This window comes from Pogona vitticeps, chromosome 2 (assembly GCF_051106095.1).
Source record: "Pogona vitticeps strain Pit_001003342236 chromosome 2, PviZW2.1, whole genome shotgun sequence".
NCBI classification, from domain to species: domain Eukaryota; kingdom Metazoa; phylum Chordata; class Lepidosauria; order Squamata; family Agamidae; genus Pogona; species Pogona vitticeps.
The window spans coordinates 220,297,048-220,312,176 of NC_135784.1; the positions used below are offsets into that span (position 1 = coordinate 220,297,048).

Genomic DNA, 15,129 nt, shown 5'->3' on the forward strand with positions numbered 1-15,129 from the left:
GGGGAGAAGGCAGGAGCCGATCTGACCTTTTCCCCCCACTGGGCACCTCCTCCGCTGCTGCAAGCACCATCGGGACAGCCCTTTGGGAGAAGCCGGGTGGTGGGTAACGAAGGCAGGAACCGATCCGATCTTTCCCCCCACCGGGAGGCTTCTCCCAAAGCGCTGCGCCCGATGGTGGGGGAGAAAACCGGATAATCCATTCCTATTGGAACGGATTATCCGGTTTTCAATGCATCTCTATGGGAAAACATGTTTCACTTAGCGATGTTTTCCCATAGCAATGTTTTTTGTGGAACCAATTAAAATCGGTAAGCAAGGCACCACTGTATTTTTCAAATCTAAAAATGCATTTAGAAAATTCTACAACATTTACGGACAATACTACAAGTCATCAGGAAATCTACAAGGAATTTTCTAGCATTTTAGCAGCTGCAAAGGAGAATTTTAGGAACAGATTTTTATAGTTCCGTAAGATGGAGACAACCCTATGTTTTCCTTCTTTTCCAGATAAAGCCAAATTTGAAGAACTTGATCTTTCCTGCTTACACTGGTTAGATTTTGGAAATCTGGAAATGGAGCTATCGGAATTTCGAGAAAAATACATCTGGAAAAATAAATTCTATGACCTGCATGCAAGACTGGAGAATATAGAGTGCAAAGGGATGACAAAGGACAGAACGAACAGTTGGTAGTTCTGAAAATGAAATCCTTAAAGTGTGGAATACTCAGCCAATTAATTTTAAGTAAATGAAAGCACTTGGGATTGCTCTTCTTACTTTGTTTGGGTCATCTTATGCTTGCGAGCAGCTGTTTTCAACTTTGAATTATATCAAATCTGATATCAGAAACAGACTGACAGATGACGTGAGTGCTGCATGTGTTGCTCTCAAACTAATGGAATATGAGCCAAGGTTTGACAAATTATCAGCATGCATACAACATCAAAAATCACATTAATTGTGCAAAAGCATACCAAATGCAAACTTTTACCTAATGCAGTGTTTGCAGTCCACGACACTAGTTTAGGAGTTGTTTCAAGTGTGTTAAGAAGTTTAGTTTTCTTGTTTATCTTGCTCATCCTAATACAGGTTGACTTTTACATTTACTAATCCAACATGCATAGAAGCAGGGAAAGAACCTAGAGTAATGCTTGCCCCATACAATTTCAGTTTAGCATATAATCATATTAAAAGTTGAGTATCTCTTAATCAAAAATACATGCACAGAATCATTTAAAAAGTTTGTATAAATTACCTGGCTTCAGGCTGTGTACAATGTAGTACTTTTAATATTTTTTCCATTTACTAGAGTTGATGGAGGGTTTTTTCAATAAAAATGTTTGCATCATTGGAAGCTCTGTTATTGTGTTTTTCTTTTAAGACAAAAAGTGTTGATTAGTTCAGACAACTGTATGAATTGTTTTTTCTAAACTAAAACCTCAGAATTCAGGTTTAATTGCAGTGTTGGCACTTCGACATAATTTGGTTTTCTGTTGCAGTTTGGGCATTCAGGCTCAAAAAGGTTCACTATTACTGCTCTAGGCGCACTCTCTATCGTGTCCACAACCCTGATGCTGTCTTTTTACAGAAACAACCTGCTCCTAATTTTATTCACAATCCCACTCTCAATATTAACAAATTCTAATAACACCTAATAAAGACAGTAGACATATAGACTTCATGGGGAGATCACTATAATCAAGCAAAAATGTCTAGGAAAGCTCTCCAAAGGTGTCATCCTGTTGCATGACAACGCCTCATCACACATTGCAGGTGAAACAATGGCAAAACGGAACTCCTTAGGCTTTCAAGTGATGCCCCATGCACCCCATTCTCCCGACCTGGCTCCTTCTATTATCTATTCCCCAAACTCAAAAAACACCTAAAAGGGACAACGATTTGGGAGTGTTCTGGAGGCAACTAATGCTGCAAATGAGTGGTTACAGCAGCAGTCGGAGGAATTTTATTTGCAGGTACTTAAGAAGCTGCAGGACAGATGTTGCAAGTGCATTGACTTCTTGGGAGAATATGTAGAACAGTGTGACAGTTACAGCTTCCTAGCTCATTTTTTTCTGGGAAAGGCTCAATATTTATCAGCACCCCCTCATACCTGTCATTATCTTATACAGCTCTTTACTTTGAGCCAGAATTCTCTTGTCACACTCTTGAAGGTATGTGTCACCTGTACCAGACCAGACCTCTCCAGGAATGAGCACATCTGGTGCACTAGTTTTGATTATGCAAAGGTCCTCCTGGCCACTGCCAAAACCAGGTTCAGAGATGAATCCAGGAGCATCCTTAAGCTGCACACCTGTGTTTTTAGAGGGAGTGCACAGGCTGCATCTCTTTTCATTGATGCCTTTAGAGACCAGAAGCACCTCTGTCTTGTCTGGATTGGGTTTCAGCTTATTTACCCTCATCTTGTCCATTACTGACATCAAACACTGATCTAGAACTGAAACAACTTCCTCAGATTTAGATTACAAGGAGAGATGGAGTTGGGTGTCATCTACATCAGTGGTTCTTAACGTGGGCGATAATGCCCCCCAGGGGGCGATTTCATTTTTCAGGGGGGCGGTAGAACGAAAAGGGGCGGTGTGGGGGCGCTGGAGTAGAAGGGGGGCGATAGGGGGGCACTGGAGCAAGCCAAACCTGTGAAGATGGCTGCAGCCTTTTTACAGTGTGCATGAATATATATTTTCCTCCAATTTTAATTTAGTTTCAGACTTTTTGTCTTGAAATTTTTAGTTCCTGCATTTGTTTTTATGCCCTTTTTATATTTCTTTTTGCGTCTTAAAATTCACTTGCAACTAAATCATTAAATGTTACTTTTTGGGGGGCATTTCATTTTCTTGGAATTTAATTTTGTTTTCAGGGGTCATTGGATTTAAGTGTCTTAAATAAATAAATAAATAAATAAATAAATAAATAAATAAATAAATAAATAAATAAATAAATAAATAAATAAATAAATATCACCACTGCGGGGAGGGGGGCGATGATAACTTCCTCAATGGCTCAAGGGGGCGTTTCTTTCAAAAAGGTTAAGAACCACTGATCTACATACTGGTGACACCGTACCCCAGAACTCCAGATAACCTCTCCGAGCAGTTTCATGTAGATGGTAAATAATATAAGAGACCAAACAAAACCTGAGGAACTCATAGGCCAGTGGCCAGAGTGTCAAACAGGATTCCCCCAATGCCACCTTCTGAGTTCTCTCCTTCAGGAAGTACTGGAGCCATCGTAAAACAGGGCCTCCCAGAGAGATGGGCCAGAAGGATACCATGGTCAATGATACTGAAAGCCACTGAGAGGTCCAGCAGAACCAACTGGGACATACTGGCCCTGTCCAGTTCCCGGAGTAGGTCATCCACCAAGGCAATTAAGGCAGTTTCTATCCCATAAACAGGCCTAAATCTAGAGTAAAATAGAGCTAGATAATCTGTCTCATCCAGGAACCCTTGAAGCTGAGAACCCACAACCTGCTCCAGCCCAATAATAGATTATTAGACAGGTCAGTAATTATTCAGTATTTTTGGATCTAAGGAGGGCTTTTTCAACAATGGTCTTACTATTGCCTCCTTTAAGAATGCTGGGACCCTACCCTGTCACAAGGAGTCATTCACCACTCCTTCTACCCACTCAACCAGACACTTCCTGGCAGCTTTTATAAGCCAGGAAGGGCAAGGCTCCAACAGACACGGGGTAGCCTTAACCTCTCCAAGGGTCTTGTCCACATAATCAAGCTGCAGAAATTGAAACTCATCCATTAACAACAGGGCCAGCAGGAGCCATAGTTATATTCACAGGACCTGTATCATCCAAATGGGAACAGATCTAAATAATCTGGTCCTCAAAGTGTTGTGTTCACAGTGAGCTACAGTGTGGCCTGCACTCTCTTCCTTCAATGTGTGATGAGCCTTTGACCTCTAGAAAAGTTCTGCTGGACAACTCTGTGCAGCAATGACAGCAGAGAAGAATGACGTCTTTGCCACTGCCACTGTCACAGAATAGGCCTCGCTATGAGACCTACTTCATGTTTGGTCAGATTCACTCTGAGTTTTCTGCCATTGTTGCTCAATCTATGCCTGTCTTGTTTAATCACCACCAGCTTCCCAGTTAAATCAGGTGGCCAGTCTCGTTCCACTTTATGGGAGGAGACATTTAGGAGCAACCCTGTCAATGGCTTTTGCCCTTTCCCCATTCCAGAGATCAACTATGGCTTCAACAGAATTACTTCCCATGGTGATAGGGAATTCCCTGAGAGCTGTCAAGGCACCATTTACTGTAGATCCATCAGCTTTCTGGGATGGACCATCTTCGTCTGTGCCCCACCCCTGCCAAATATCCACAATCTACAACTACTAAATAAAATGTGCAGTATTCTAAACTAGTATTTACATTTAAGTAAGATTTTATTGGTCATCAATGAGTAGGAATGGGTATCTTCTGAACTTGATATTTACATGATATTTACATTTTGCTGTATTCTTTGATGCTTTTTTAAGAGAGATGTGTACTGTATAGAAAATTATACAGACTATGCTCAACTCACACTGCATGGCTATGCTGGGAGCTTTAAAAATTTGGTATTACATGCTAATAAATAATAAATATAACCAAATAATACTGGCTAACTGCCAAGTTCCACAACAGCAGATACACTCTGTACAGTACAGTATATCTAATGGACTGAGCTTCATACTTTATGAAAGCTTGTGCTAGTAGGTTGCAGTCATGTGTCCGTTTATCTGTAAGCCTTATTAGGATGAGATTTCAAAGGAGCAATGATCCTTTTCATATCAAATTCTAAGCCACGCTGCCTAATAAGAGTCTTTGGAGCACCTTTAAAAGTAACAAATTTGTTTTGCCATAAATGCTGCCAATCCACATACTGTTGTTACGGAGTAAGACCCTTGAAAACCAGCAGGACTTACTTCTAAGTAACGGTGGACAGGATGGCACCTGCGATCACACACGGTTCCTTCCCGTTTCCAACAACCCTCCCAAGGCGATCCTCTTTGCAGTTCCTACCTAGCGGAAAGGGACTCGGTTTGTTTCGTGCATTATTATTGTTTTTAGAGGCGATCGAGGCACGGGTGTAACTCCTCCTTCCAGCCAAAAACAGCTACAGGGATCCAAACACTGCGTTCTTTCTGATTAAACCCGCACCTCTCAGCCTCCCACATTTATGTTGCTCCAGTCGCTGCTCCACCCCAAGTAGAAGGCCAGCGCCGCCGGATCAGCTGATCCGCGCAGCCTCTGAACCGGAGTCTGGTTCCTGCGGGTAATCATGTGAGAAGGGTGCGGCTTGAGGGACGCAACCTGGTCAACACCCCGCCCGCTATCTCGCGAGAGGTGGTGCGGTGGGGGGGGAGTTTGCTGTCTGCATAAATTGCTGGGGGAAGCTCGGAGGCGTCTTTAGGGGATCTCCACGCTGTTTGGGTTATTGCCAGTTGCAAGGGTGAGTACGGAGGCTTATGCTGAGCGCTTTTGCGCGAGGGAAGCCCACACTCGACGGAAGAGTCCGTGGCGATAGGGAGCCGTCAAGCCAGGCGCCTTCGTCTTTTTGCTTCTACCGGACTGACAGTCCTTTTGTTTCTAGTGGATGGGAAACTAGTGGCTGAAAAGGGTGTTGGATAGGGCCAGGGGTGGATCCTTTTCCTGTAGGTGTAGCTGCATGGCAGGAGGCTTCTTTCTAAAACCCTTCTTTGTGAGAGGGAAACAGCTCGCTGAAGTGATGTAATCTCTTAAGGACTGAACTTGCTCTCTCCAGGAAGCTTCCTTCCTTCTGTGAGCCAGGAAACATGTGAGATCCATGTCGGTTTGGTTCTTCTCAGTGGAGTTTGTGCGGCAGTTCCACTGAAATCTTAGGAGTGCGAGATCTTTGGATGAATCAGTTTCTAGGGAAATGTCAGTGACTGACATGGAGGACTGATCAGATACTTGCAACCTGTCAGAGACAGATACCCTGCATTATAATTCAATAAGTTTGAGAGCTTATCTTTTTCTTTCCTTGATCATGTACATGTATTGCTTAAAGAGCCTCTTCCAGCACCACAATTCAAAGGCATCAATTCTTCTGCGGTCAGCTTTCTTTATGGTCCAGCTCTCACTTCCATACATCACTACAGGAAAAACCATTGCTTTGACTATTCAGACTTTTGTTGGTAAGGTGATGTCTCTGCTTTTTAAGATGCTGTCAAGGTTTGTCATCGCTTTCCTCCCAAGAAGCAGGCGTCTTTTAATTTCGTGGCTGGTGTCTCCATCTGCATTGATCATGGAGCCCAAGAAAGTAAAATCTGTCACTGACTCCATATCTTCCCCTTCTATTTGCCAGGAGGTGATGGGACCAGTGGCCATGATCTTAGTTTTTTTGATGTTGAGTTTCAGACCGTTTTTTGCACTCTCCTCTTTCACCCTCATTACAAGGTTCTTTAATTCCTCCTCACTTTCTGCCATGAGCGTGGTATCATCTGCATATCGGAAGTTGTTGATATTTCTTCTGGCAATCTTGATTCTGGCTTGGGATTCCTCCAGTCCAGCCTTTTGCATGATGCATATAAGTTAAATAAGCCGGAGGACAATATACAGCCTTGTTGTACTCCTTTCCCAATTTTGAACCAGTCAATTGTTCCATATCCAGTTCTAACTGTTGCTTCCTGTCCCACGTATAGGTTTCTCAGGAGATAGATAAGGTGGTCAGGCACTCCAATTTCTTTAAGGACTTGCCATAGTTTGCTGTGGTCCTCACAGTCAAAGGCTTTTGGGTAGTCAACGAAGCAGATGTTTTTCTGGAATTCTCTGGCTTTCTCCATAATCCAGCGCGTGTTTCCAATTTGGTCTCTAGTTCCTCTGCCCCTTTGAAATCCAGCTTGTACTTCTGGGAGTTCTCGGTCCGCCTGCTGCTGAAGCCTACCTTGTAGGATTTTGAGCGTAATCTTGCTAGCGTGTGAAATGAGTGCAATTGTACAGTAGTTGGAGCATTCTTTGGCAGTGCCCTTCTTCAGGATTGGGATGTAGACTGATCTTTTCCAATCCTCTGGCCACTGCTGAGTTTTCCAAATTTGCTGGTATATTGAGTGTAGTACCTTAACAGTGTCATCTTTTAAGATTTTAAATAGTTTGACTGGAATGCCATCATCTCCACTGGCCTTGTTGTTGGCCTTACTTTTTAAGGCCTATGTGGCATAGTTAAGTTCTAAACCTAAATCAGCATGTAGCTGAGGTTGCAAAAGGACAAAGCTTACCCCTGTTGCCCAAGGTTTTCCATGATAGAGGTTTAATTCCTTAGAAGGGTAATCTTACAACTGTAGAGCTTGGGTGGTCAAGTCCAACCCCCGACAAGGAGGCCCAGTGGGGAATTTAACTTCCAACCTCTGGCTCTGCAGCCAGAGACCTGAACCAATTTGGTAGCCTTTTACTTGTATTCCATAAAACCCTGGTAGGTAGAATAGGCTGACTGGGTGTAAGGCTACTGTTGTAATGGAACTGAATGTTATGTCTGTTGTTGTCAACAGTGTTGGCCCATGTTTCAGCTATTTGTCTTTCATAGACCGGATACAATTTTTAAGTGTTTGGTGTTTCTTCTGATATTACATAAGATTTGACTGTAAAATAAAAACCTCAGTGGTCCCATCCTTTAACCACAGATCAGCAAAGTAAAGATCTTCTCTTCTTCACTGTTTATATTCTTCCTATTTTGGAGTACCATCTTTCTGTTAATGGGGCAGTAATACCTGATATTGATAACCAAACTTAGAGGACCATCTGTACGTTTTTAAGGTGCTATAAGATGCAGCCCTCTATGTAATAACAGCAGAAAAAATGGGAACCAGAACGAAAAATCCACCTGTCAGATTATCAGAATCCCATTTATGCAGAAAAACTCGACTGTGCTTAACTAGAGGTATATTCCAGAGCAGCCATCTTAACAATAGTACAGTGACGTGTTCCAATAATACAACTGGTATTGGTGTTTGCAAACAGATACTGTCATATCCAACATGGTGATAAAGGGAATAGATACAGTATGTTGGCCAGATTTCCCATAGTATTACAGTAAAGAGAGCAAAGAGTACCACTTGCATAACATTGCTTGTGTGATCTGCATTTAATGAGTTATTATCCCTAGGTCACAGCCTTGATTATATGATGAATGCATAACTGATAAACTTGGAAGCTATTCACATTCATATAGCAGACTGCAAGAAAATGACTTCCAGCTTCAGGTTTTGCAGTCTTAATTTAAATGTGATTTAATGTAAATAAGGCAGACTTTGAGTACATACAAGATTGTTTTGTACAAAATGTGTACAAGTTCACCCCTGTTGGCTGGCTGTGTACCTGAGTGAACATAAACACCTGGCTGCGGAGCCGTAGTCAGGGGCTTGAATCCCCCCACTGTGATTTGCAGGAGGTGAACCAGCCTGTATGGCAGTGGGAAAGCTGTACTTAGAAGAAGGGAATGGTAAACAACTTCTGAGTACTCTAGAGTCAGAATCCACTAGACAATTTATTTACTACTACATGTTTTTTGCATAGTACATAGGGTTTGATCGTATCCAATTCAGTTTATGCCTGTATTCTTACCAAATGGACCTGCCAGTTTAGGACAGAAATAATAATCCCCAAAATATTAAGCACTGGATTTAATGTTCCTTTTCAGGAAAAAGGATTTAAACCAATGAACATTGATTACATCTTTGCGGTTGTACCTTACCAGATGTTAAATTTTATTTAAAGTGTTACATTCCATTATAATTTGCCCTATTTTCTTTTAGACTTTAGGATACTCCAGGCCACAACATGGCAGCAGTATCTATTGATGCCCAGCAGGTATCTGCCATTTATCTCATAAAATAATGTCAGCTGTTTATTCAAAAAGAAATGTGGATTAATGTAATTTCTTCTATATGCACAGAGTGTGGTTTCCAGGGTTGCCAACCTTCCCCTGGTGAGTTCCACCTATGATATGATCTCTTCTGCTTATGTCAGCACAAAAGAAAACCATCCCTACCTGAAATCTGTATGCGAGATAGCAGAAAAAGGAATGAAGACCATTACTGCAGTGGCCATAACCAATGCTCTGCCTATCATCCAAAAGCTGGAGCCACAGAGTAAGGCTTTTTTTTTTTTACTTTTTACTTTCTATCACAAATTTGGTTTATCACTTGGTTAAATTCTTTGTTTCAAATTCAGATTCAGAAAAGACTTCCAACATCTGTTCATTTCTAATGTGTGCCTAGGTTTACATCTTTGAGAGTCTGGAGATTTCTTAAAATTTCCTTTCAGCAATTTTTTAAAAGTCAATTTTATAATAGCATATCAAAACAAACACTGGAAAACATAGTAAAACAAAGTTTGGTTTCTTAATTATGCATTAAGCTTAATTTTGGAGTGATGATTTAACTGACTTAAATAGGCTTTTTGCACTCCAGTAGTCATGTGTGTGGGTTGTTCTTGATAACTAAAATTGCCTGTAGGACATTTGGCAGGGTATTATCTGCGTATTTTGTGGGTTTTCAGACTAGTCTTGTGCTGCAAGCTATTCATAATGATGGATGTACACGTCAGGAACTGTAAGTCATATGAGCTTTTTTATCACTTGTACATTTGGTTCCCTGCAGGATTCCTAGCAGGAATCACATGAGAGCAAAATTATTTTTTAAATGTTTTGACTGGGTGTATGTGGCATAGGAGTAGCTTGGACACTGCATTCTCTGACCAGCTGGTATCCCACAGCCACTTGGTGGTGACTACAGTGCTAGTTCCAAGACTTCGGTGAGTGGGCTAGTTATTATGCTGATTGTGCTCACACAAAAATAAGTTTTTTTTTTAGAAGAGTGCTCTATTGGTATGTGCAACCGGTTTGTTTCCACTTTGCTCCTCATGTCAATTGAATGGGTGGAATTGATCAAAAAGGGATAGCTTAATGTTATGTCTGAATTTGGAATCTTCAGTTCTCACTCCTAAACAAGTCAGGACTGCAAGCCATCACTGGATTTGTGGACATCACATTAACCTATCCCTTCCTGTTTGGTTTGCCTATTCATGTAGAGTGAAGAATCAACAGGCTTCATGCTCTGGAATATGTCACATGTAGTAGTAAACTGGGAAGTATGGTTCAGTGTTTTGTGTAAATTTGAATGTTACCTTACCTGCCTGTATTGTGCTTGTCTTTCATGGTATTTAAGGTAGTTAGCAATTCAAGTCACATAAAATCACAAATATAATGACATTTTTAAAATGTCTATATGCAGGAACAGTAGTTGAAATTACAGATTTTTCCTTCCCAAAAGCCTCAGTATAATAGATCTGGTGTTAAGAAAATGATCAAAGGGAGGAGGATCCTGAAGGTTGTGTTGTCTAATGATTGCTGTATATCATCCCTTTGGACTGTAACTTGCAGAGTGCCCTGTTTTAGTAGTCTCATCTTTTCTACAGAATGGCAAGGACACAAGTTAAATTTGTGTCTCCCCCTGTGGACATTATATTTCCTAAGATACATGGCTTTTAGTAAACACAGCTGTCATGAACTGCTGCACAAGCAATAATGCCTACAAATGTTGCTCGGACATACAATAAGTCTTAGAAAAGCTATGACTAAACAACAGCTTTTAAACCAATTATGTGTGAAGATGAATACAGTTTGCCTCCAAGATTAAATTTCTAATTACTGGTGCTTAATGAATTTGATTTGTAAGATGCTTAGTACGTAAAAAAGCTCCTTGCTCAAATTCATTTATGTCCCAGTTTTTCACTTCTAAGTTGTGTCTTGTGTTTCCCCTTTCCCTTATTTTCCAAATGGCTCACAGAAACTTGGCAGATCACATTTTGCACTCCCTTGTTTGGGTGTTGGCTTTGGGAACCTATTCCTACTAGCTGTCAGAGGGACAAGAAATAGTTTATTGCTTTCTAAAGGGCTTTGGCAACATGCAAGTTGGACAGCCAGTACTGTATAAAGATTGTTCTGAATAAACTAGGGAGTGGTTAGGATAGGTTAGAAGAGCTGGACAGCGAACCAACCCTAGCAGAAATAAATGCGGCCTTGGATTCCCTCACCTCTGGCAAGGCACCTGGAAGGGACAACATCCCTGTTGAAGTGCTGAAATGCGGTAAGGAGATCATCATCACCGAACTGTATGAAATCTTTTGTCTCTGCTGGAGGGAAGGTGGAGTACCACAGGACATGAAGGATGCAAACATTGTCACATTGTACAAGAACAAAGGTGACAGGGGTGACTGCAATAACTACCGTGGTATCTCTCTTCTTAGCGTTGTAGGGAAGCTGCTTGCCCGTGTTGTGCTGAAGAGGCTCCAGGTGCTTGCAGACAGAGTCTATCCGGAATCACAGTGTGGATTTCGAGCAAATAGATCCACCACTGACATGGTATTCTCCCTCCGACAGTTGCAGGAGAAATGCAGGGAACAACAACAGCCACTCTTAGTGGCCTTCATAGACCTTACAAAAGCATTTGACTTGGTTAGCAGGGATGGCCTTTTCAAAATACTTCCCAAGATTGGATGTCCACCTCGTCTCCTTAACATCATCAGGTCCTTCCACGATGGAATGAAAGGCACTGTAGTTTTTGACGGCTCAACATCAGATCCCTTTGACATCCGAAGCGGAGTGAAACAGGGCTGTGTCCTCGCACCAACACTTTTTGGGATCTTTTTTGCTGTCGTGCTGAAGCATGCCTTTGGAACTGCAACAGAAGGTGTCTATCTCCGGACTAGATCAGATGGAAAGCTCTTTAATCTCTCTAGATTGAAAGCGAAGACCAAAGTCCAACTGAAATGCATGCGGGACTTCCTCTTTGCAGACGATGCAGCCATTGTTGCCCACTCTGCTGAAGACCTCCAACAACTCATGAATCGTTTCAGCAAGGCCTGCCAAGACTTTGGACTAACAATCAGCCTGAAGAAAACACAAGTCATGGGCCAGGGTGTGGACTCACCTCCCTCTATTACCATCTCCACACAAGAATTGGAGGTTGTTCATGACTTCGTGTACCTTGGCTCAACCATCTCTGACACCCTCTCTCTAGATGTCGAGCTGGATAAACGCATTGGGAAAGCAGCCACCATGTTCTCTAGACTCACAAAGAGAGTATGGCTCAATAAGAAACTGACAACACATACCAAGATCCAGGTCTATAGAGCCTGTGTCCTGAGCACACTCCTGTACTGCAGCGAGTCCTGGACCCTTTGTGCCCGGCAGGAGAGGAAGCTGAACACCTTCCATATGCGTTGCCTACGACGGATTTTTGGTATCACCTGGCAGGACAGAGTTCCAAATAGAGTAGTCCTAGAACGAGCTGGAATTTTCAGCATGCATACATTACTGAAACAGCAACGTCTACGCTGGCTTGGGCACGTTGTGAGAATGGCTGATGGTCGGATTCCAAAGGATCTCCTATATGGAGAATTAGTGCAGGGAAATCGCCCCAGAGGGAGACCACAGCTGCGATACAAGGATATCTGCAAGCGGGATCTGAAGGCCTTAGGAATAGACCTCAACAGATGGGAAACTCTGACATCTGATCGTTCAGCCTGGAGGCAGGCAGTACATCACGGCCTCTCCCAATTTGAAGAGACCCTTGTCCAGCAGGCTGAGGCAAAGAGGAAGTCACAAAGGAAGCAAAACCAGGGAGCTGGACAGGGGACAGATTGGATTTGTCTTCAGTGTGGAAGAGATTGTAACTCTCGAATTGGCCTCCTCAGCCACACTAGACGCTGTTCCAAGTCCTCCATACAGAGCACGCTACCATAGTCTTTTGAGACTGAAGGATGCCTACTAGGTTAGGATAGGGTGACAAATTAGCACTCAGGGTTTGAATTGCTGCTTGGCCATGAAAATTCACTGGGGGGTGGGGACTGGTAGTGGTAAAACTACTTGTAAAATATGTTACAAACCTTGAAAACACGGTTAGGGTTGCCATAAATTGGATACAACTTGACAGGCCATACTAAGCAGAACATGCTAGAGCAGAAATACAGGAAAAGAAACTGAAGTAGCATGCAAACAACATCTTAATTATTCTTTTTTTCCCCAGTTGCTGTTGCCAACAACTATGCTTGTATAGGACTTGACAAAGTTGAAGAGAGGTTGCCAATACTCTATGAACCAACGGATAAGGTAAATTATTTAGAAGTAGATTGAGCTGCCTTTTCTTTGACCGAGTAAAACTGAAATGTGTGTAAATTGAAAAAGTACACTGGCTAGGCCAGAAAAACAATCCTAAAGCTTTTATAAGGGAAAGGAATGCAGCCGCCTAGAGTGGTCTTTTAGACCAGATGGGTGGGGTATGTATAAATAAATAAATAAATAAATAAATAAATAAATAAATAAATAAATAAATAAATTTGAAGGAATGGAAAATGATGCAAACAGCTGTAAGTCTGCATGCTGTTCTATTGTGCATAGATATATGCACAATATATATATATGCACTATATATATATATATATATATATATATATATATATATATATATATATATATACTATATATATATATGCACTATATGTATATGTATATGTATATGTATATGTATATGTATATGTATATATATCCATTCTGAGATACAGTGGGGTCTTGACTTGCGAACTTAATCTGTGTTGGAAGGCGGTTCGCAAGTCAAAAAGTTTGCAGGTCAAATGTGCATTTCCCATAGGAATGCATTGAAAACCATTTGATCCGTATCTGCTCTTTTCCGTCCATAGAAACTAATGGGAAGCTGCTATTCTGCCTTCTGCCACTAGAGGGGGATATTTTGTTTCTTTTTTCCTTAGGTCAAGAAAAGTTCAGGAAAGGAGGGGGGAGGCAGAGAACACTTTGCAAAGCACTTTTGAAATCTTTTTTTTCAACAAAGCCAATTTTAAAACATGTTTTAAAGCATGTTGTGCTGATTTTTTCAGCACAAAGACACACAGGCAGGAGTTTGGACCTCACATCTTAGCCCAGTCTTTGCAGCAAGCATCAGAAGCCCATTGGGCAGCTTTGGAGGGGACAAAGGCAGGAGCCGATCAGGCCTTTTCCCCTCCCACTGGGCAGCTTTGCAGCTTCTCTGCTGCTCCTCTTGCCATGGCCACGCACACCCCAGTGCACCTACAGCCATCAGCAGGGGCGAGGGCTGGCCAGCATCGGTTACCGCCATGCCGAAGAGGCCCTGGGCGGCGGGAGATTCCCCTTAGCGGTGACGGAAGGCAGGGAGAACTTGCCTGCAAATAGCCCCGGCTTGCAAGGGATGGCCAGCCCAGCTTCCGGCTGCATGTAAGAGGCCCGGCGACAGGGGAAATCCATTGATATCGGGGAGAGGTGGGTTCCCACTGATGGCTAGGAGTCTCTCCTTAATAGGCTTCCCCAGCTGGGGAGCAAGACCTTCTCCCCGCCTCTGCTGCGCTGCCCTTCGCTTGCTCTGGTTGGGCTTTCCCATCGCCTCCCTTTTCCAAACCATTGGTGCGAAAGAGCTAAAGAAGCAGCCTCTTCACCACCAACGGTTTGAATTTCCCGCCCTTTTCCCCTGCCTTTTTGGTTCGTACGTCAATTCATTCGCAAGTCAAAATGGATTTTTGCAGACGGAGAAGTACGTAACTCAAAAAGTTCGTACCTCAGGCCATTCGCAAGTCAAGACCCCACTGTAGTGTAAATCATACCAAATATATTTTTCCAGCTACAAATGAAGCATCAACTTCTTCCTCTTTTCCCTCCTCCTCCTCCTCCTCCTCCTCCTCCAGGTAGTTGCTAATGCAATGGATGCAGTTGCTGGTGCAAGAGATGCTGTGACAACCACAGTGACTGGTGCCAAGTATACTGTTGCACATACCATCAGCGGAGTGGTCAACAAGACGAAAGGAGCTATGCAGGACAGTGTAGATATGACCAAGTCAGTTGCAATTGGCAGCATCAACACTGTTCTAGGAAGCCGGGTGGTGTCTTTTGTGACCAGTGGGGTGGATACTGCACTTACTAGATCAGAAACTCTTGTAGATCAGTACCTCCCACTTACAGAAGAAGAACTAGGTAAGCTTTCTTTAAAACCCAAGTATGCCTAGGCTGTTATAGGGAAATAATATGGATCCCAGAATGCAAATCTTATTATTTCAGAAGTAGAGACTACAG

The 15,129-nt window shown here is 42.5% G+C and overlaps 1 protein-coding gene and 1 long non-coding RNA gene across 4 annotated transcripts in view; one reads left to right on the plus strand and one right to left on the minus strand.

Annotated features, from left to right (window-relative positions):
- Positions 1-1,283: 1,283 nt before the first annotated feature.
- Positions 1,284-5,249, minus strand: LOC144586565 (uncharacterized). The gene is made up of 2 exons (XR_013541449.1): positions 4,940-5,249; positions 1,284-1,372 (listed from the first exon to the last, which is right to left on the minus strand). It is a non-coding gene; the product is annotated as an uncharacterized LOC144586565 (long non-coding RNA).
- A 29-nt stretch (positions 5,250-5,278) lies between these two features.
- Positions 5,279-15,129, plus strand: part of PLIN2 (perilipin 2) — a 43,018-nt gene continuing 33,167 nt past the window's right edge. For all 3 annotated transcript variants that reach the window (XM_020790373.3, XM_072988875.2, XM_020790376.3), the window contains exons 1-5: positions 5,279-5,466; positions 8,786-8,840; positions 8,926-9,121; positions 13,061-13,143; positions 14,745-15,030. In XM_020790373.3, coding sequence (XP_020646032.2) covers positions 8,811-8,840; positions 8,926-9,121; positions 13,061-13,143; positions 14,745-15,030 — 595 coding nt within the window. In that variant the 5' untranslated portion in view covers positions 5,279-5,466; positions 8,786-8,810. The remainder of the gene's footprint in view (positions 5,467-8,785; positions 8,841-8,925; positions 9,122-13,060; positions 13,144-14,744; positions 15,031-15,129) is intronic.